This window comes from Rhagoletis zephyria, unplaced genomic scaffold (assembly GCF_001687245.7).
Source record: "Rhagoletis zephyria isolate East Lansing unplaced genomic scaffold, Rhagoletis_zephyria_1.1 Rzeph_scaffold_00033, whole genome shotgun sequence".
Classification (NCBI taxonomy): Eukaryota; Metazoa; Arthropoda; class Insecta; order Diptera; family Tephritidae; genus Rhagoletis; species Rhagoletis zephyria.
In genome coordinates this window covers 315,165-338,967 of record NW_016157117.1, presented here as the reverse complement: position 1 = coordinate 338,967, position 23,803 = coordinate 315,165, and the positions used below count along the sequence as shown (strand labels likewise).

Sequence of the window (23,803 nt, the reverse complement as noted above, 5' to 3'; positions counted from 1 at the left end):
CACTTGCGTGTGTGCTACTGCAATGATCGAGATTTACATATGTATGTACATATTTTTAGCCAAGGACTGTTACCTCAACAGTATTCCCCAAAAATTTTGAACCCTCAATTCCATTGAAAAAAATTGAAAGTTAAATTTATGTATATAAAAGAAAGTGTGGCGAAGTTATTGCCAGCATTGACTCAGAGAGTTAGTCATGAAATAACGAAAATGTTCGAAGTTAAATTGTTTATAAATAAAATTATCGAAAAGTTATCGATGCTTTAATCGATATCGATAATTTAATCGATACGTTATCTAAAAAAGTTATTATGTTTTACGAAATTGAGTGTTTTATAAAAAACTTTTCGAAATTTGCATTATCATCGAAAAATTATAAAGTAACTTTATAGATTTTTTTTGTGTGATCTTATTGATATATCGCATGCATTTACATGTACCATTATCCGCTGTTGGTTCTGCAAATTAGAAGAAAAATTTCTTAGAAAAATTATCGGTTTTTTTTTGTGGTGTTGTTATCGATATATTGCATGTATCTACATCGCTATGTATATATGTAAATATTTTGTAATAACTTTAATAATAATAATAGATTGGCGCTTACACATACTATGTTAGTGTTTGGCCGAGCTTTTCCTCCGACTTGTGGCGTGCGCCTTGATGTTGTCACACAAAGCGGAGGGACCTACAGTTTTACGCCGACTCCGAACGGCGATTGTATTTTTATGAGAAGCTGTTTTCATGGCAGAAATACACTCGGAGGTTTGCCATTGCCTGCTGTTAAGAAAAAAAACTTTTTTCTATATTTTTTGCGATGTTGCTTTGACCAGGGTTTGAACCCGAGTGCTGCAGAGTGGAAGCGCGCACTGCTTACCACTACACCGCAATAACTTTGCCGACATACAATTTATAGCTGCCACTATTACCCATCAAATTTATCGATTTTTTGTGATGTTGTTATCGAAGTATTGCATCTATCTACATCGTTATTTATATATAAGTTCACATGCCTATTTCTCGATAACTTTGTTGAAATATACGCATTAATGCAAAGAAAGAACCATCAAATGTTGATCGACGTATCGATATATTTTTTAATTTTAAAAATGCCTTTTTACATACAACAGCTGGTCATTACCAATGCCACCTCGAATAAATACTTAATTGAAAATCCGTAAAAAGCCAATCACAAGTTATCTACTGAATAAAAATAAGTCTGGTTTTTTGAAATCTACCTTTTCCTAGCAACGATATCGTTCCACCATCACGTCGAGTACTCGAAAGCTCGGTACTCGGATAATCGAGACTCTGCTGTAATCACGGTTGCCACTGTTGGTTGTTTCCAACCAAACTTGGGGTTGTTTTTCTTTTATTTTTTCGAATTTGGTTGTTGGGTAGTTTTTTCTGATTTGTTTTTTTTTAATTAGAAATTAAAAAATTTTTCTTTACAAAAAGTATTATTGCATACTGAATGCCAAAAATTAATAAATGAATTTTTTTTTTCAATTTTGTAATTTTTTTCTATTTGTTTTTTTTCAATTTTGTAGTTTTTTCAATTTGGGTTTTTTTTTAATTCGGTTGTTTTTTAAGGTTTTGATTGGTTACTTTTTTAACAAGTGGCAACCGTTGCTATAATACATGTTAAATTTTATAATATTTATTGATGCCTGGAAATTTTTTTTATATGAGTGCAATCGCTATTGTTACATACTCATTTTACTTGCCACACAAAACCTTCATTCTTATACATTTAAAAGTTATGAAATTTAAGTGCACAACAATTTTTACGAAATCCTTTCAACAACCACTTGTCATGTGCAACATTTTTCAACCTTGAAAGCAAGAAAGCATCTTCAATTAAATAAGGCTGAGACAAGTACTCTTCTGCTTCAGGTAGTTTCGACACACCTATGCACAAACGTACATTGTTAATATGTGCCATGCAGGTAACACGTGGCATAGAAGGATTTGGCTGTATGCTTGCTGAAATTGCTGGAAAATGCTTTTTCGTAATTTTAAGATACCGGCACTGTGAAGGTGGCATTTTCCAGTTCATTTAGCTTGTTTATGCACATATGAACTTATACAGAGATAAATATGTATGTACATAGTTTAAGTTTCATAGGCAGCCCTGCAGGGACTGCTTTCCCTACGTAATGGCGTCAAAGTAGGCATAGTGGGGACAGACTTTCGAATGTTTTTTTTTTGTTAAGTGTTTGATAATCATATACAAAATATATGAGGTTTCTTAAGTTGAGAATTGCTGCTTGAAAGCTCCATTTTTGTTCCGAGCATTAGCATAGCTCATTCGTATTACTTTCCCTAGAGGCTCATACGCGTTTGCATTTTACTTACTGGTAACAGTGTTAATTCATACAATTACTTGCCTAATGTAGCAGCCTCCTTGAGCGTGAGAGGTAATCAGCAAGCGACGACGTCATAGAAGTTCTTGAAAATGTCATGTCACAAGAAATTGTTGTTGATATTTTGACAACAGGTGCCCAATACATCCACTTTGGATTACACATACATGCAAATGCAGGCATGTAGTTATTTGTGCTAGTTTTATAATTTAGTAGCACCTGCTTTTGTGAGCTAGCAGCTAAATAATTAGTAAATACACACAGAATTATGATTACGAATCACCACTTAACCACCACGTTCACTATTTAAAATGATATTTCTGATTTTGAAAAATTTTATAACAGGGTGTTTCCACTATAGCGCAATTCGTAATTCAAATGCAATTCGGTTTGCTTTTTGCATTACACACATACTATGTAATTCACATATCAATATGAAATAGGAAATTATCTCGTTCATGCATAATTCACGCGAAAACAATTCATATTTACTGCGTTAATGCGTTTGTAAGTTCATGAAATCATTTCATGAATTGTAGTGCATGGACTGTTAAACGCATTCAAGTCTCTATTTAAGCAATAGTAGAAGTATATTCGGATGTAGTACTAGTGTGAACAGAGTATAAGTTTCGAATTTTTTTGTCATTAATATTCTAAGAAATTTTTTGGGAAAAAGTACTCTTATACTAAAGTATAAAAGTATAAAAGTATTCTATACTTTCCGAGAACAATAAGTTTAACTACAATTTGTGACCTTTACCTTTTTCATGGATGACAAATTATTATTTGTAGTAAAAATGTTTTCAAGTATATCTTTTTTTCGTATTATTTTTATTTTATATAAATGCTTACATACCCCCAACTAACAATGAGCTAAAAAAAAAATAAAATTTACTTCAAACTTTATTATTTTAGGTATGAAATACCGATAATTTTTTTATTTTTCAACACAATATTGAATTTGCTTGATATCTTTTTGGGCATCAGAATATAAACGGAATTTTTTTCTAATTTTTTTTTAATATATTTCTTGCTTTATTCTTTTTTTAATTTTCTAATATTAATTTTTCATTTTCTTATAATTTTTTTTATTTTTTATTTTATTTTTAATATTTACTTTTTTACTTTTATATTTGCTATTATTTTTTGCCATTTATGAAGCTTTTTTAAGATTTAAATGTACTACAACTGAAAGTTCCAGGGAATTTCCGAAAAGCACCGACAAATTTCGAATAGTTCCGCAAAAATCGGAAAAATTCGAGAAGCAAATCTGAGAGTTCCGGAAAATTCTTAAAAGGTTCTAAAAAATTCTCAAAATTCCGGCGTATATTTGAAAAATGTGAGTTATAGACCTCAAAGATTCTATAAAAATCCTGAAAGACTCTGAAAAACATTCCAAAAGTCCTGCGAAAGAACAAAAAATTCGAGAAACAGAGTTGAAATTTCCAGATAAGTCCGGTAAAGCCACGCGATAATTTCAAAAAGTCCCGCAAGAAACCTAAAAATTCGAGAAATAAATCTTAAAGTTCCAGAACAGTCCCGAAAAAATTCGAAAAGTTCCCCTCAACAGAGAGTTCACGAAGGCCCCGAATAAATTCCAAAAAGCTCCGCAAGAATTCTAAAATGAAATTTTTAGAAAGGCCATTACTCTATACAAACCTCGGGCTTGTGTTGGCGTTAATTTCAGAGATTCTACGAATTGACACTGATTAAATGCCATTAAAGGGTGGAAAGTCGTAAACGAAAATAAGCAAATAAAAAGTTAATTGCAACATTTAAATAAAAAAGTAGCAAACGATTTTCAAACAAACTTCAAACACACAACACGACGCAGCACATTCAGTCAAAATATGTATGTGAAGAAAAGTCGGAAAATAATATGTGATCCAAAAAAAATTGCCAATAATTTATGCGGCAATAAAATCGAAGATAACGGCCACTATGCTTAAGCGCTTTATTTAAATTTGAAGCAACAAAAAAAAAAAAAATAAAAAAAAATAATGCTTTTGGCACGCACAAAGCGTTTTGGTCGTCGCCGAGTTGGTCGCGAGCAGACAGCTCGTCCGCAAACAAACAGCTGCGTACAGCAATAACAAACGCCAACAGAAGCAAGAAAAAGTAATAAAAAAACTACTAAAGTCAAATGAAAAATACAAAGTCGCAAAAAACACAAGCGATTATTTTGATATATGTACACTTACTATATGTATGTTGTTACGAGCTAGCACGGAGCTCGCATGGTGTTTCCCCATGCCAGCAAGCATATTGCTGCGGTTTGCTATAGGCCATGGTGACGGCGGTCGGCATGCGGTTAGCAACTTGGCTGCTGTTGCTGATCCATTGACGTCAGCAATGCCCCCAAAGCGTTGTAAAGTAGTTGTTAGTTCGGGTAGGGTGGCTGCTCGGCCGGTCGGTGGGTCACTCACTGCAGGCAGGCAGGCAGGCAGGCACAAATGTATTTCTGTGCGTATTGATCGGCGCAACGATATGGCCAGCCACCATACGCCTTTTGGCGCGCGGATCAAAACAAAATATCAACAAAAAAAAAAGAAGAAATATGTAAGAATTAAAAAATTGTAAAACATAAAAAAGACAAATATTAAAGCGCACAAATAGAGTAGCCATCTGCAGCATGTGCATCATGCGGGCAAGATTCACTTGGAAATTTTAGTTTAAAATGGATTCAACTTAATTTTACACAAATAGCGACCACACGGCAATGTGTTGTTTATTTTATGTTTTTTTTTTTTAATGTTTTTGCTAAAGGAACAAAGATTATATAGATGTACACTTAAGTGCGTGCTGCACCGCTTGCAAAAGCAACAGACCGAAAGAAATACAAGAAAAATTGGAGTTGAAAAAAAAGAGGCAGCCGCAATTTGTGCGCTGTCTAGTAAACAAAGAGGCAATGGGCCAGCATCAGCAGCAGCAGTCGCGTACAGTCGCGCTAATTGCGCAGCTGGCCATAATGCTAGGCCATAGGAGCGATTGCTTTGGAAAAACGATTGCAATATTTGCGGCGATGGAGCGTAAACAGGTTGCATCAAAAATGAAAAAAACGGAATACAAAAAGCAAGAATAATAAATATGTACTACATTCACAATAGTATTATGGTTGGTGAAAAATCCAATGAGTAAGCTGATGGCTTGCCATTTTCAAGGAGTGCTAGTCATTGGTGCATTGAAAAATAAATATATGCCAGTAACAACGGGTTAAATTTCCAAAAAAAAAAAATCATATTTGTTAAAGAAAATTCAATTTAAATGAAGAAAATAATAGTAAAGCAAGTAATTTTTAGCCAAAAAACACAACCGGTTTCAATGCTCACATACAAATTTAGTAGTAACATTAATTTCTGCATGATGCAATAAACGTAACTACACTAAATTCGCATGGGGCAACCCCTGAGGTATCACCTTCCCAATAGAAAAGAAGAATTATCGAAAACGGTTTAAGAGAGCTAAAATTATCCAGTAACATACATAAACTAAAATATTTTGATGAATTGATAAATAATCAACTGCTTTTTTTTAAGTCGGTTAAACCGTATCGGCCTAAAGATTATTTTGCGAATATGTATACTGATGGAATTTTCACATATAAGGGTAAAACTGAGTAAATAAAGTCGAATTTGTGTTAAAAAACAAAATTTTGCGATTTTTAGTTTTCGATTATTAGGTGTTGGATTAATGGCACTGGGTCTATCCGCAAGTCGAATTTTGGAAAAATAATCTGCAGCGAAAAGACATTAAAGTAGGGAAAGAAGAGGGCTAAGCCGGACTTATCTTATCCACATAGCGTTCCATTGGCCTGAAGATTTGTTGGGTAGGGATCCTTTGATAATTTTGCTTATCCCCTCAAATGTAATCCCCATTTCTATTTTATAATTTTTTATGAGATTGAATTTGTTGTAGTTAACATAGTAGTCCGGTACAACAATTTATCCTCCATTGCTAAATTTATGTATGTAAATAAATACAGTTGTAATCTCGCTCTTATCCTCCCAATGACGAAACAATATTTCTGCTCTCTTATGTGTCGGATGTGCAGAATGTATTGCATTTAAAGGAAAAGCGACCAAATCGCCCAATTTTGTTTTTTTTTTACAAAATTTATGAAATCGACTTAACAAATCTTTTATTTAAAAAATTAATTCTAGATAGTTTTTAAAATCAAAAATGAAGTAATGTACGAACAATTTTCTTTAAAAATACGCATGCTTTAAAAAAAAATTGCAGATTTTACATTAGCACACAAAAAATTGATTTGAAGGGAAAAAATCACCCAAAATTGCCCAAGGTGATTTTTTAAATTTTTACGCGCAAATATCAAAAACAAAAAAAAAACGCTGAGCTAAGGACAATTGGCGGGCCGCTTTACCATAACGACACGATACAAGATGTGGCCAAAAATAAGGAAGATATCTCATGCTACTTGCGTCAGAAAACTAAAAAGTCTAGCAAATTCGATACTAATTCAGTAGGTGCAGATAAATCTTATTCTTTAAAAAAAACACCTATAAGATGCATATAAACAATAAATATTTTAAGTGCAAAATCTATTCTGGCAGAGCCTGATGTATTCCAGTCTAAACTGTATGGAATTCCATTAAAACCGACTCCCAAACCGATTAAATATTTGCTTGCAACATTTTTTTTTGATGCTGCTCTATTGGGACTTGGTAGCATCAGCATTTAAACGCCTTTTCTGTTTGCAGTGCAATTCTTGGTGTAAGACATGGCGTATGAGTGACTGTATGTATTTATGTATGTACGTCATCGCAGCCACTCCACTACATGTTACTACTCTGCTATTTAAGCACTCTGTGTACATAGCCAATGTGGCTAATTTATCAAGTGAATTTCATTAGCAGCGGGCATAAGTTACTTCTGAGAAAACGAAGTGGCATGGCACTTTTTCCTGGTACCCACATTATCCCATAGAGATGAAAAAAAAAAAATTATTTAAAATTTTTTTTTTTTATTCCCAGTTTTTGTGAAATGTGCTGGCAGTACATACATTGAATGTTGTCATATTTTTTTTTTACAACTAGTAATTTTAAATTTTCTATCTGCCAGCAGTATAAATCAAATCCCTAGCTTGTGTTAACTGGAGCATGTTCAGACGCTTGGACGCCCCATTTTTGTAGCACAACATCTTTTTTGCATGCTATTAATAAAATTTTTTACATTTCTCTTTTTTTGTGGCTGAAGATTTTCAAACGTTTTGTCTGTCACCTCTGGCATTAGCAAACGCATTAAATTTAAATTTGAGTATCGCACATATGGCCAATTTGCGCTTATTGTTAAAAATATTATACAGTAACGTAGCGCGTCTTTCTTTTGGATGCTTTTGGCGTCTATGTATGTAAATACATATGTATGTACGTATGTGTGTTGGCCATTTGAAGATCAAAGTAGCTTGCTGCTATAAATCAAAAATTAAAAATCAACTTCTAGTTCCATGTCGCATTTGGTCGTCCTTTTTTTTATTAGAAATATGATTATATTTTTGGTTTGTGATCCAATCAAAAATTCATGCGAATATTCACGTACCCTTTTTTGTATTTTTTGCCAATTATTATTTTTTTTTCTGAGTTGTTGTCTTTTTTTTTTGTGAGCTATAAATTTTGCTGACGTTTTTCCAAAGAAAAAGCCATAATTTGTTTAAAATAATTGTCAGGTGGATACAAACAGACCACCTACGTGTTTAATGGCACTAATGCGAGCAAACACACATACACACACACACATACACAAGCAGATGTATGAAAATGTATAGTATAGACTTGTACTAGTATTTTTTTTACCAAATAAATAATGAGCTAGACATTAGCTGTTTAGTATGGCGCGTGAAAATATATCAGTGATTAGTTGTGATGAAAAGGATACCTTGAATTGGGTCGCAGTTCATATACATAGATAAAGTAAAATTAAGGATTAGTGCATTTATAAAAAATTAGCATTGTTAAGAAAGGTAATTCAACTTAGCGCTGACGTAGGCTATTAAACGTCGAGGTTTGTATTTGTTGAATCAAAGCAATTCTGAAAGCAACCAATTCATACATTTTCAATTATACATACATGCATATGTAAATTAGTGCGACACACAAAAAAAAGTTGCGGGTTTTAAACTGGAATTAAAAAACGTATTATATATTATGGCAGACTTCCGCCAAAATATTTCGGAAAAATATTACGATCTATGTATGTTGGCTGGATCGATTTGAAAATACCTAATACATATTTTGCTTCCCTGGCTAAAATTTTTTAAAAATTTTCATGCAACTAAACTAAAAAACTAGATTTTTGGAGATATTTTCAAATCGGTCCAGCTCACTTAAATCTTAATATTTATCTGAAATAGTATGGCTGTAGTCTTAAATCTATTATATGATTTTTTAATTCCGACGGTAAAACAGTACCGCTCTTTTTTGTCTATGAAGAGTGATGCACACTAATATACTAACATAAATTAAAAATTATATAAATGTCTCGTTCCAAAATTAATGTCTGATGTCTTGTCCAAAGTTATTACTCTTTCAAAGCTTTTCTAACAAAGTAGGGTTAAAGAAAAACTCATTTATTATTTTATGACTTTGCAGCAATTTTTTTTTTTTAGCTATAATTGATTGAAAATGCAAAGCAAATTCGGTGTGGAATATTTAGAAATTGCATGTTTAGTACTTACTACATCACTTTCATGCAGGTTGAATTTAAAAATTTTGCGGTTTTTATGCTGCCGAAAATTTATGAGCGAAAAGTTGTTACATCTGCGCTGCGCATCAGGCATATTGATATTATAAATTATGCATCAATACTATACTCTTTATGACTAATACTCTCGAACTAGAGATAGATTCATTGCCCATGTGTGGCTCATATTTCTGACAGTTCTTTTTCATCCTAGTCCCGTTCACGGACGGCTGCCAGCTTAACGAAAGTTTCGATTCAGTGGGCTTCTATCGGAAACTCCTCATCAAACATACCTGAGCTCTTAACTGCAGTTAACTCTTTGATAGAAATAGGTTATTAGATTGATTAATTCGATTTTTATGATTCGTATGAGGTATTGGCTAGACGCCTAAATGTACTACCTGTTGACTACTCTTCGACGGACGAGACATGTTTCAGGTCAGCGTGCATTTGAGGAAACCTAGGAGGAGATATGCAATTCAAAAATTTCTTTGGCCCGGGGTGGATCAGTGGCTGTCGATACTTAGACTCACAAAATGCTCCCTTCAGAGACAGACTTTGGTGGACAAATTACTAACTTTAAGAATAGAACTCACAACTAGGCCTTTTAGGCGTTATGGCTGTATAGAGTGCTGAAAGCCCGAAAGCGATAGATGCTAGATTAGGCTTTTGTGGAGGTATAATCTAAGAGTTCCGACTAAAGATAAAGTGAAATGTATCAATTTTTTTTCAGCTCCAAGGTTTGAAAAATTATGCCGAATGTGCTTTGATGTCTATAACTTCATATCTACGCTATTCAAGAGTTTAGCGCCTTTCCTATCGAAAAGATTACCAAATAACACGGCCTGTCTAACGCTCTCTACTGCTTTCGGGTGCCTACTGTGTTATGAGTTTACCCTCACACTAATGATATAAATGCCTCGAAGAAGACCGAATGAGTTTACAAAATGGTTCCGGTTTCTCAAAGACACTTGCGGATCCTTTACTGGACAGCCTGACTTCGTTAACCTCGATCCTGCAGTGCATCCAGCTGAGTATTATCGCTGTTTCAGTACTACTTTGGCGAAAAGCCGCTAGCTTGCAATTGCTTTAAAGTTTAAACGCATCCACTTGCTGGAAAATTTTTCTCAGTATAGTTTTTTTATAGTGCTGACTGAGTAGAATTTTATTAGGCCTCACTAAGTCGAGCTCCGGTTGTGAACAGTCCAAAAAGGTTATCTATTCTTTTGAAAAAAAAGTGAGTGCGCCTGGGCCACACTGGAGAAGTGAAACTTACGTTACATACATATCTATTTTGTCTCATAACCAATATATGTATGTATATACATACATATGTACATACATACATATGTACATACATACATACATCTGCCATAACCTTAAGCAAATATTTTTTGTCGATATCCATAAAAATACCGATAACAAAATCGATAAAAAAACCATAACAAAATCGATAAATATCGACAAAACCGATTATCATCGATAAAAAATCGATAAATATCAATAACGAAATCGATAAATAGTAATAACAAAATCGATAAAAATATCGATAACAAAATCGCTAAAAAATTTCGCAAAATCGATAAAAATATCGATTATTATATCGATAAGCACCGAAAATATCGATAGCAAAATTGATAACAATATCGATAAAAGTTTCGATAAAAAAATCGATAAAAATATCGATAACAAAACCGATAAAAATATCGATTATTTTATCGATAAGTCCCGAGAATCTCTAAAATCCCATAATAGTTCCCAGATTAACTTTCCGTGTCTCTCTCTATATCCTTTCCTCTTTAATTGCCTTTATTTTAATCTTTTTTCCCCTATCTTCATCTTTACTTTTATCGGTATCCTCATCCTCCTCTTTGTCTTTGCTTTTATGTTTATCATTTTCTTCATCTACATATTCCGCTACACCTTTGCCCTTATATATGTAAGTAAAGTGTTTAAATTTACCTTGGCCATCATTTTTGCCTTTATATTTATGCATCATTGTTTTTGTTTTTATTTTTACCTTTGCCTTTGCCCTTTTCTTCACCTATTACGTAGTCACCTTTTATTCATTCTTGTATTGGTGCTTTCTAAGTGTTATTAGTGTTCTAAGTTTTATTAGCAATTTTTTGTTAAATTAATACCATTGGCATACACACAAGAAGCACTCGTTTTAGACCCAACCATTTCCGTTGCATCATTTCCGTTCAATTTGCCAATTTACTCCCAACCAACCAACCACCGCTAAAGAAGTTTCACTTCAAAAACTCCGTTAGTTGAACATCAATGAGACTGCGCACTGCGTAGAAGCTGGTCTCATTTAACGTCACGTCGTACGATTAGCAAAAATTCCTACGAGACCTCTGATAATTTTTGCATGTCCGACAGCTGCGTTGCCTAAAAGAGGTCAGCAGTAAAGGCCGATAAGCCTACTACAATTCGCTCAACTCCAGCACTAGAATGTTTAATATAATTACTTTCGGAGTTTCATATAGAAGTTTATGTTCATAACTCCTGGTAATGCTATGGAAGTATTTGATTTATACAGACTTCAAGCAGTTCCAAAACAAATAAAAATATGTTAAAAACTCCTAATACATATTATTCACAAGTTCACAATTTTTTTTTGGACCTTTATGGTTGGATTCTTTCAGTATGCAATATAAGACCTTATATTTAAGAGTTCGCTAGCCCTTTCTCCCCTACTGCCAATGGTGGTTGTTAAAGAAAAAATGAAAAACAAAAAACCCAACACGGTTGCATTAATTGCAATTTCATAACTACAAATTACACTATTCTAAAAATGGCCTTAACCGAAGGGTAACTATCGTTAAATTGGCACCTAAACTGATTGAGGTCCTAATTTCTCAATTTAATTTGCAGTCTGAGAGCTGTAGAATCTTAATTTATGGGAGCTCTTGATTCCCTTTTTGCCTAACAGTCCGAAAATGGTATAAATCTTGATTGATGAAAATTCCAATTTCTCAATTTAACTGGCAGCCTGAACATAACGTAACGTGTTGTTCACTTTAGTTTTTTTTTGTATTATTATCACCTTTTGTATAAAACCCTGATTCTTCTTTTACTTAATTGAGAAAATTAGCTAAAATGTTTCATTAGACTCATGATGCCACCCACTACGAAATTTGTGTTAATCAATTTCTCATTTAACCTCAAATTTGCTTTGAAATTTCATCAATTGCAAGCGATTAATCAATTTTAAACGCTAGTTTTTGATGATAAATGAAATGAGTTTAGTTGTAATTAATTAAATTCTACCAAACTTCTGCAGGTTAATGCTTCGCTGTACTCCCTAATGTATCTCCATTTATAACATAGATCTCCCACTTTTTCGCAAGTATCTGGAATTAGCTCTTCGACGCGCAAAACAATTTATTGCAAATCATTTCATTTCAAAATAAACTTCAGCATTCGAGTGGCTTTTCAAAAACAATTTAACAACAACACGGAAATAAATTTGCCACCACAGACTTACTATGCATTATGAAAATAAGCGAAATTGCGCAAATTATAGCAAAGTTTGTATGCATCTACTGTAGAGCTTACATTATTGCATATTACTTATAAAACACAATTGTTAATTGTTGCTAAAAATAAAAGCTTTGTTTGCAAAAGATAGCATTCCAACATGTGCATACGATTTTTTTTTTTTAAATGAAATAAAGAAAAATCAACAAACAAACCACGCATCACAGTTGGTTGAAAAATAGAAATTTGAAGGCTTGCCTGATAGAAATTCGCACTTAATTATTTGTACATAAACATTTAATTAGTTGGCTTGATATAAGTGGCTGCCAATTTTGTGCAAGTAGTACTGCTCGGGTAAAATAAGCCGTGGCGCCTAAAAATGCTACGTCAATCATGGAATTTTCAATCCCGATCCAAACCATCCCCACATTCTTTTTTTTTAGGTTCCGAACTTGCATATCCCGATGTTTTTCAAATGTGTACCGCGGACGTCGTGGGCACCTATTATTATATCCAAGTAAAATTCACATGGCTTTCTACTTTCGTCTTATTTCATATACATTTTTCAAATAGGTTGCAACCCGCTTCAAAAATATTTTCGATAGTAAACTTTCTTGAACCTCATTAGTTTGAAACTCATATTGAGGTATTTAATTTATATTATCAATTAACTTAAGTTTTTTCAAACATCTGGCCACCTTCCACAAAAATATTTTCGGCTGAAAGCCTTCTTAAACCCCTTTCTTTTGACAGCCATAATTCAACATTATTTGTAATATTTCACTTATTTTATCAAATTCATTAAATAACAGGTGGCAACCCTCCTCAAAAATATTTTCGGCAGTAAACTTTCCCAAACCCTTTTTAGTTTGATACCCATATTCCAATATTTAATTTATCTTATCAATTAAATTACAATTTTCAAACATCTGGCCACCTTCCACAAAAATATTTTGCGCTGTAAGCCTTCTTAAACCTTCTTCTTTCGACCATAATTTTCCATAATTCAGCAATTTACTTAAACTGGAATTTACAAACAGGTGGCCACTCTCAAATTTTTTTCTATATTTTAAGTTAGACATCTAACAAAAAAATGAGTGATGCGCGTACAAACATACAGACAAACAGACAAAAATTCAAAAAACTGGCTCCAATAAAGACCCACCCCCTATATTAATCTTTCTTTAATATCTATAATGTACAGACATTGGCCTACTACAATTCTTTTATGCAAATAAATGTATAGATTTGTATTTTTTATTTATTGTTTTTTTTTATTTAATTTGTGCCTTTAATTTTTGAATTTTTATATTTTTATTTTTATTATATTTCATTTGAAAAATAAATATTTTTCTCCAATTTACGTTATTTTACCAATAAATATTTTTCATGTACACTCCTACTATGTTCATAAAAACTTATCGATTAATTTGTCCACGCTTTTAATGCACTTCATCAATCATTTCGTTCTTCGACAACGTCGTGAAATAATTTTGCGCAGTTTTTTTTAAATTTTTTTTCTTTGTATTTAGTTTGTATCATTTAATATTTTTATTTTGTTTTATTTCATTTTATACTATTTTCCATTTTATTTTTTATTTTCCTTTGCTTTGTCATATTTTATTTATTTTTTATCTTGTATGTTTAATTTTTTAAATTTTGTTTTTTTTTTATATGTTGAATTTTTAATTTTTTGAATATTTCTATCTTTTGAAGTTTTTTTATTATTTTGTTTTGTATTCATTTGATAGTAAACGTTTTTATAAATTTTTTTTTTTTTTTTTTTGTTATGTAATTACGCAATTAATTTGTCTACACCGAATATTTTTTATGCACTTCATAAATCATTTTGTTCTCCGTCATCTTGGTTAAAAAATATTGCTCAGTTGTGCGAAATTATATTTACTTATGTATTATATTCAAACAACGGCTAGGAAAATTTTCATAGAGAATAAAAAATTGTATACGTAAGTTAGTGTTAGTATAAATTTTCATTATTTATATATAGTAGAAATATAAATGATTTTCGCAACCTTCCTTTCTCGCGCAAAAATTTCCGCTAATTTTCCGTTGATTTACGTATATTAATTTGCTCCTCTTTCTTCTTCTTTTTCCCCTTGCAGAGAAACGCTCATTCTCCTTCCGATTGCGGCGTTCGATCGGCGATGGCGGCAGCACGCACAGCAAGAATAGCAATAACAATAGCAGCACTTGCACCAACAACAATTCGTTGTTGTCACCTGTAACCAGCGCCAAACTGGAGGTGCCCAATTCCAGTGCGTCGGTAAGTCGACGCAGCAGCATCTACAAGAAGCCGGACAAGGATGATAGCGGCGTCATACACATTGTACCGGACATTGAATTACCATTAATGGCTTTCTCCGATCAGTACGATATCGAAAAGACTTTGGCGGAGGGCTGCTTTGCGCGTATACTACTCACTCATCATCGGCCCACGAATACGACAGTCGTACTGAAGGCGGTGCATGCTGAATTGGCCACACTGAAGGATTTCCAAAAAGAGTTTCATCTCAACTATCAGCTCTCACATCATCGTAACATACTTAGCGCCTACAATGTGGCCTTCCAGACCAAGGACTACTATGTGTTTGCTATGGAACATGCGCCGTATGGCGATTTGGCGGCCAATATCGGACCGCATGGCTTGCACGAGTCCGCTTGCAAGACCATTAGCGAGCAGCTAAGTTCCGCGCTCGGTTTCATGCATTCGAAGAATTTGGTGCATCGCGATCTCAAGCTGGAGAATGTGTTGGTCTTTGCGCCGGATTTCTCGCGCGTCAAGCTGTGCGACTTTGGTACGACCACGAAGAAGGGACTGCTGGTGCATAAGGTGAAGCACACATGGACTAGTTGCGTGCCGCCCGAGGTGCATGAGATTGTCAAAAATGAACGCTTCATCTGCATGCCATCCAGCGATTCGTGGCAATTTGGCATTTTGTTGTACAACATATTGACGGGCAGTCCGCCGTGGAACATGGCCGATTGGGTGAAAGATACACAATATGCGAGCTTCATGAAGTACGAACAGCGCAAGACGACAAAAATACCCGACAACTTCCGACGTTTCTCGCCGCGTCTAATGCGTTGCTTCCGCAAGTATTTAACACAAGATCCGGAGGATCGTTGCAAAGTAACCGAGGTCACGAAATACATGAAGGATCGCTGGGTCGAATGCCGTATAGCGACGTCGAAATCAGCTTTGCTCATTTCACCAAATCCCGATCAGGATTCGTGCATCTACTTGAATAAGCGCGAGGGACGGTTATCGGGCGATGACAATAAGCTGAAGTTGAAGCGTATGATGTCCAGTTATGGCTTGGATAATTCCATCGATCAGACAGTGGTGCGCAGGCGTGTCATCGAATGGCTATCGACGTGCGACAGCAATTTCGATTCGGAGATAGAAAGTCTAGCTGCACTCGAGGTGGCTAATTAGGAAGTAGTAGGCGCGTGGAAGGATACGAGAAGCGCGCATTAAAAATTTGGTTTAAGTTATTGAATGCGTTTGCTTGCTTGCGGCAAACAGCGTTGAGTAGCGGAGTAGCGGCTAATGCAACTCTAAGGGCAACAGTTCTGGAGTACTACTACGCGGCGGCATAAGACATCAATGATTACGCCGACATATGTATGTACATATGTGTGTATGTATATATGTAGTAGGTGATCATCACGAAAACGAAGAGGTGAAAAGAGGATGTTGGTAGAGGCGAGCAATTCAATACAGGTCATATCGACAATAAGTCATAATCGAGTATCAACTCTGCACACAAGAATTTATTGTATAAGATTACACGAAAGAGAGAGAGAGAGGGAGATGAAAGTGAATCGTATTCGCGTAATGCGCCAACTGATATACAACACTTATACGATTTAATGAAAAACAACTCAGAAAATATACAAATGTAGGCAACTATAGCATACAAAAAATGTTTCACTTTCAAGCGTCGAAAATAATGCATTATCTAATTTCGAATTTTAATTCCATGTACAAGTTTTCACTGTAAATTAGTTGCGTAGATTTAGAAAAAAATGTGCACGTAGCTACTAAGTATGTGTGTATGTATGTATGTGGTATATTTTAGGTTTAAACGACCAATACAAAGATTTGAGTAAAAAAAAATGCACCTCTGGGGTTCTAAAATTAAAGTTGAAAAGGATTACTATTTATGACAGACACATTGAATATATTTTAATACATTTTAATAAATTTTGTTTTTGTTTATTTTGTTATTAGGTTTTATTTTTGCATTTATTTATTTATTTTCATTTACATATATAAATAGTTTTTTTAATTTTAATTTTTTTATTTCTATTTATTTTATTTTTTATTTTTTACTACTACACCAAATGTTTGAAAATATAGTACTTTCTAAACACTTTTTATGCAAATAGCTAAATCATAAGTGAAAGTATCGAAAACAATTTAAAATTTTTAAAATTGCGCATAATTTTGTTAGGGGGAGAGTAGCTCTTATTTTATGTATTAACCCTTTCAGGTCCATTCGCTCGCATACATATAAGATACAAAATTAGAGACTGAATTTTTTAAGTTATGATTTTTCAATAGTTAATTGTTAATTTTGATGTGAAACTTTATATTTTTTTTTTAATTTTTGCCCAAAAATATGTTTTCTAAAAATTTGTGATCATTAAAAACTTTTCCATAATCAGACATTTACAAAAAAAAAAAAAATTTTTAGGTATTTTCTGGTATATTTTCACTGAGGTACTAAAAAATGGAAACAATAATAAAATTTTACTTGCATACTATGGCTGCGATTCCTTATAAATTCTGTACGCTTGGTACTACATATTTGGAATGTATAAAAAGCTGCAGTTGAATTTTTTATTTTATTTAACATTTATTTTTTTTTAATTTTACTTTTTTGAATTTTTCAATTTTCTTTTGATTTAAATATTTTTTTTTTTTATTTGTTTTTGTTTTTAGTGCAAGTTTTCTGCTACGAAATAAATGTTTTAGTATTTTCTGCTATAATTTAGCTAAGCAAGTCAAGAAAATAACAAAATATTATATTTTCTTATTATGTATGTTTTTTCGATAAAATAATTTAAAAGAAAAATACATAATTCTTCTTTTTAGTATCTCAAAACTTTTACATGTTTTTCAAAACATTTTAATAATTTTTTTTTTAATTTTTAATTTTTTTCAAAACCTTGATATTTTCAAAACTAATTTTTGTCAAAGCTTTAATTTTTCAAAACTTAAGTTTATCACAACTTAAATTTATTATTTTTTTTTTTATTTTTTGAAAACTATTTGAAGGTTCGTCAAAAAAATTTTGTTTGGCCGTTTAAGCTTATACTCCAAATGCAAACAAGACGATGATGCTAAAAAAATGTAACCACCTATACAAGTAGGATAAATAGTAAGTTGTAAAAATATTTAGGAGAAAAATCTATAAATAAATAAAAGAAAAATTTGGCTAGTAATATCCAAATACGGGCTCTTGTCAAGTAAAAGTAAAAGTAAGGTAAAAAGTAAAAGTAAAAGTGTTAAAAAAAAATCGTGTAAAACAAAATTAGTAAAAAGCTAGTACATAAAAGCATGTCGATTCGCAAAAGTGACCTATAAATGTAGTAAAAATTGATATTTTTATACAATAGTTGTATGTACATATCGATGGCTGAGTGGAAGATCGACCTATCTCGGCAGCCAGTTTGAAAACGCTCTATCTCAAAAAACTTTTCAAGAACGCCCTATTTCAGAATTTAATTGAAAAACACCTTATCTCAAATTCGCTTCAAAAATGCCCTATCTCACTTCAAAATGTATTGAAAATATGCTGATATGGGGCCTTTTTGAATCGGCAGCTGAGATAGGGCGTTTTTGAAACGAATTCTTGAAAAGTTTTTTGAGATAGAGCGTTTTCGAACTGGCTGCCGAGATAGGTCGACCTTCCACGCAGCCATCGATATTCAGAATTTGTACATAGATATAGGCAAAACAGCCGAAAAAGAGCCGCCTGTGTTCGTGAAGTGTTAAAAAATTACTAAACAGCTCAGGCATTTAACCAAAGTTTTAGGCATAAAAACTATTCCTAGTAGAAAATACAGACCGAAATACTTAAAAATTACTAGACGAAAAGCCTAAAGAAAAATTATATTAACTATTAAAACCCTTCGTTTAGTATTCTTAAATTATATGTGTGCATACGTACACATACATATTTATACGTACATATTTACATAGTTAAGTAGCGATACTTGTTGAGTTTCCTGCGAAAATCTTAAATAGGAAATGCCAATTGATGTAACATTACATTTGTAAACACAGAATTTTTATTGGAAATATACATATATATAAATATAAATTTAATTAAATATTATTTGTTTTTTGTTTTTTTTTTGTTTTATGCTTAACTCAAGGCTATATACATACATACAGTACCAAAAACTTTTACATACATACATATTTATGTATTTTTGTATATTAGCACAGAAATTAATAAAAATTGCTAAAAAAAAAAATATACCACAAAATCTGCACAGCAAATGTATACAAAAGAAATAGAAAAAGTTTGAAGGGAAACCTGCGGTAATAATAACAACACTAATTACAGTGTTTATTGCGGATTCGTTTATGTACCTACATACATACATATGTACATAATAAATGTATACAATTATACATGCATAGAAATTTGGTAGAAATTAAATAAAAAATATTATAATTAAATAAACAAATGCTAATGGGATTTTTATTTCAATGGCTTTGAGTTTGGTCAGCGCTCGCGAATGCCAAGCGCTGGTGTTTCAGATTGTGGTGAGTGATGGTCCTTGGTCGGCCGATTGGTAACGTGGAACCGATTATGGTTAGATCTCTCCTTGAAAAGTCTTTAGCTGAGGTCTAAAATAAGGCATGAATCTCCTGTTGTCTCCGGCAGGCTGGTGGTAGAAGCAATACTCCAAATGCATGAATGATTGCGACTGAAGATCTGAGTATTGATATAGAATTTGGGTGTCTCGATTTATGCCCCTCTTCAACGCAATAACTTCTGAAGTGACAGAACTTATTGGTATATGATTTCGCTGCAGCTTTGGTGAATAGCACAGTGTTTTTTGGATTATGCCCGTAAGAACCCTTACATTAGGTTAGGTTATGTTGCCTGACCTTATGAAGTCTCACACAGACGAATATAACGTCCTTTGCCTCGCCAGACACGTTTACGACCCATAAAACAGTGCTTTCACGCATTGTTAAAGAACACCGCCGCTCCCTTACCGAATTTCAGTAGACACTTTGATCCTTTGACGGTTTCTGACTGCAGGCCTTGCAACAGGAGTCTTTGCCTGCTGAAGGCTGGAAACTCGGAAATTATATGCTCCACGGTTTCCTTGTGATCGTTACATTTCTTACACTTTTTATGCTGTTGGCAAACAATGCTATTCATCCTACTAGAAGATTCGAGTCTGTTCTTCTTGTTGATAGAAAGAAATCAGTAGGTTTCTTGTCGTATGAACTTCACATAACCTCGGCTAGTTTTTCAAGTGAACATACTTTTTGTTTAAGTTCAAAAGCTCATCAGTCTTTTTTTCTTCAATAACGGCCCGAAAAATTGTCAATATATTTTACACCGTTCCATTTTAGTTAATAGTTCATCGCTCATTTCCATCCTTCCATCAACAGCGAGAGATGAGGCTTTCCCAGCGTGTGACTAGAATCTTGCAATTTTCGTATGTCCTAATTTTCACCAATCGTTCGCTCAGCTAACATGAGATCCAACTGTCCAAGAGTAAACCACCGGAGGTCAGAGCCCTGCCAATCCATCAGACATGCAGTTTTCCGCAATTTTGCTGCCGGCCGGTAAATTGATTAATAGAAGATCGATTAATCGTGCCCTTTCGATTCGATTTTGAGTTCCTATTTGATCCGTGAATCGATCCCGAAATTTAGAGAATCCTCAACTGATGCATATTAATCTACGGCTTAACCTTGAAAATCTATGCAATTTAAAGAAATCCGAATTTTAGGCTGTTACAAAAAAAAAAAATAAAAAATAAGGGGATTTTTGGGGATTGTTTCTTGAGTCGCACAGTAGTAGGAACCACGAAAAACCTAGAAGCTTCAAATTTGGAGCACAAGCTTCTTTAGTGAATATTTATATAAGGTGCTAATATAAACCAAATCCGCCAATATCCATACAACGATATTTTTTAAAAACTCAAAGTGTTATAGAACCTTCCACTTAAATTAAAGCCACAACTCTCGACTATTGTCCCTGAAAAAAAAAACATCCCTGCATCTTAACCCAAAGGTCACTTTAGTCATTTATTTAACAGCAAAAACTGATTTTAACAAAATATTTTTTCCAATATTTTTTATTGTTCATTAACTGTTACTACCTTTTTTGACAGTCTTTTTTGTGCTGATTACGAATTCGTAAATATAAAGTCTCAATCTGGTCCAGATGTTGAGAAAAACGAGGTCAAAGTGTCAAAAAATCGCGTTTTTTGCAATATTTGTGAAACTCTAGCGAAGAAACAAAAGGTGGCAGAATTTTCCACTTTGCATTTTCTCCCATAGAACACCCGCAGCGAAATTTTTTTTTTTTCAAATCAGCAGTAATTTTAGCGACCTGAAACTTACACTCTATTATATTGCATACCAAGAAATCGAATTGAAAAATTGGAGAGTTCTCGGACAATTGTTTGGTATTACTTGCATTTTTCCCGAGTTCTGTATGAAATAATTGAAAAAAAAAAAAAAAATGATTCTGTTGGTTTTCGCTGTTGATTGAACAATATTTTTGTAAAAATATAAGATAAATTAGGCACGGAAAATATAAATAAATAAAATCGTCAAAACGTCGGGCTATGTACATTTTTGACGCTGACAGGTATGTACATAAATATGTATGAGTTTGCCGAGGCCGTTTGCCCATCTACGATGTAGAGTAAATATTGCGTGGAGAGAAAATATCCTGTAAAAAATGTTAGCGAATTACGTAGGGGAAAGACAAAATAAAAGTTTTCGCTGGCCAACACTATTCCAAAGTTCACGTGCTTATCACGACTAGTCGATTAACAAGAGTTCTAGTTCGTAGACTCAACAATGACCTACCATGCACGTAAACATACTATCTACATTAGGGTGGTCCTAAAGTGCATGTGAAAAAGTAAAGTCGGAATCTTTATGATCGCACCCCCTGGGATTGTTCTATACCGAAAAAATATATCCCTATTTTTTTATTTTTAAATCAAAAAATATTTAAAGGTCGCGCAAAGTGCCCAAAGTTTTCCATGTATTTTATATGGGAAAAAATGGCATAGAATTCTTAAAAATCAATATTTTTCGATCGGAACTATATTTATCTGCAGGAGTTTCCCAATAATAATACCCAATTGTTTATTTAATCATTTTTCCATCGCCACTATAATTTATAGGTACGCCAAAAATCCACAAAAACCCCGAAAAATGCATTAGGGGCGCCAATAAAAATCGTTAGTATTAAAAAATGGTTAAATAAACAATTGGATATTATTTTTGAAAGTCTCCTGAAGAGAACCAGAGTTTTTCGATCGAAAATTATTGACTTTCAAGAATTCTATACCATTTCTACGAAAGTTTTTTTTTTTCCATATAAAAATACATGTATAGAAAACTTTGAGCGCTTTGGGCGAGCTCTAAATATTTTTTGATCTCAAAATAAAAAAATAGGGGTATACTTTTTTCGATTTAGAACAATCCTAGGGGGTGAGAGCATTACAATTCCTACTTTACTGTTTTTGGACCACCATAATGTACATACATACATACCTCTGAATTGTCTTTTTATTCATATTTTTGCGTTGCTTTTGTACTTATTTCACACTCAGGTAGAACGCAATAAAAAGCTGCAACAGTAAACAAACCTGTGCAATTGTATTTTCTTATTTTAAGCTTATACTTTCTATAAATAAGTAATATCATGGCAATCGAAATTGTTTTTCCACACCAGAAAAATTTCAATTAACCACGAAATTACCGCTTTGCGAAATTTCAATATCAATTCAGGTTGTTATCGTGGCTATCGAAAATTTTATTACCTTTCAACCATTTAACTCAATTCGGTAGGCAAATTGATTTAACCTGAATACGGTAAATATTATGGTTTCTTTGTTGCTTAAGTTTCGTGCGGCTTTTTATTTAACTCAAATATTATTTATGTATATGAAGTCCGCAAGAGGAAATATTTGTTATGTGTAAATGTGAACCTATACATACCTGCTCATCGTCGTTTAAAGTACAAAACTGCGTATCATGATAACGCAAAACCGCGTATGTGAGGCTGCATAAATTATTTTCTAAAGAGTAAAAACACTAATATTTCAAAAGGTTCTGTTTTTTTTTTTTTATAAAGCAATCGCATCTCTGGCTAGTATATTTCGGGACGAATGGATAGGGATTGAGCCAAGAGCTTGTGTGAGCAAATCCAATTTTTGACAGCAAATGTCAGCTACGCGGTTTTGCAGAATGACGATACACGGTTATGTACTTTAAACGATGTTATATGTCGTTTATATATAAAAAATCTTTTATACAAAGAGTGAATTGCAGTGAGAATATTCGGGCGATGTATGTACATTTGTTCATACATACATATTTGATTAAGAGCAGAGCAATCTGTTAGTTGAAGAGCGAAGACGGGGATTACTTTGGATTCTAGTTATAAATATGATTAGCTGTGGATAGCAGCTTCTTGCTATTGACTAAGTCTGGCTGAAAAAGAAGAGGGAATACATAAATACATACACATAATAATAATAATAATATCCCAACGGTGTTTCAATAATCTCAACCAGAGACATACATAACTATTATCACCCCTATTGCGAGTGTCGACTGGCAGTAGATAAACGACTATTAAGCGATTATCGATTATCGATGGTATTGCGAGTGTCGCTTAGTCGCTCAATTAGCGACTGTGAATACTTTTTAATCGCTCATCCTTCTATTGCTGTTTTTTAGTCGTTGGAGTTTGCGCTTATAAAATTTACATAAGAAAGTGGTACTATAATGGATAAAAAGTAAGTCAATTGAATTGGAAGTTGTAAAAAATTGTGAAATATACATTTGTATGTACATATCGTCGCCTCAGAAAACGGATGACGAATGTGCAAAATCACGATTTTGGGATTTTGATGCAGATTTACTAAGTTGGACATGCTCTTTCGATTTCTGCAATCCATTTTTTTATATCTCCATTAGTTTTTGAGATATTTCGTGCGCATTTTGT

The 23,803-nt window shown here is 33.2% G+C and overlaps 1 protein-coding gene across 2 annotated transcripts in view; it reads left to right on the top strand.

Moving 5' to 3' along the window:
• meng (serine/threonine-protein kinase meng-po) overlaps window positions 1–23,803 on the top strand; it is an 82,135-nt gene that overhangs the window by 45,371 nt on the left and 12,961 nt on the right. Inside the window, exon 2 of one of the 2 annotated variants that reach the window (XM_017618206.1) lies at window positions 14,669–16,815. The exons of the other annotated variant lie outside the window; for it this stretch is intronic. Coding sequence (XP_017473695.1) covers window positions 14,669–16,002 — 1,334 coding nt within the window. The 3' untranslated portion in view covers window positions 16,003–16,815. Of the gene's footprint in view, window positions 1–14,668; window positions 16,816–23,803 lie in introns of those variants that run through there. 2 annotated transcript variants of the gene reach the window in all.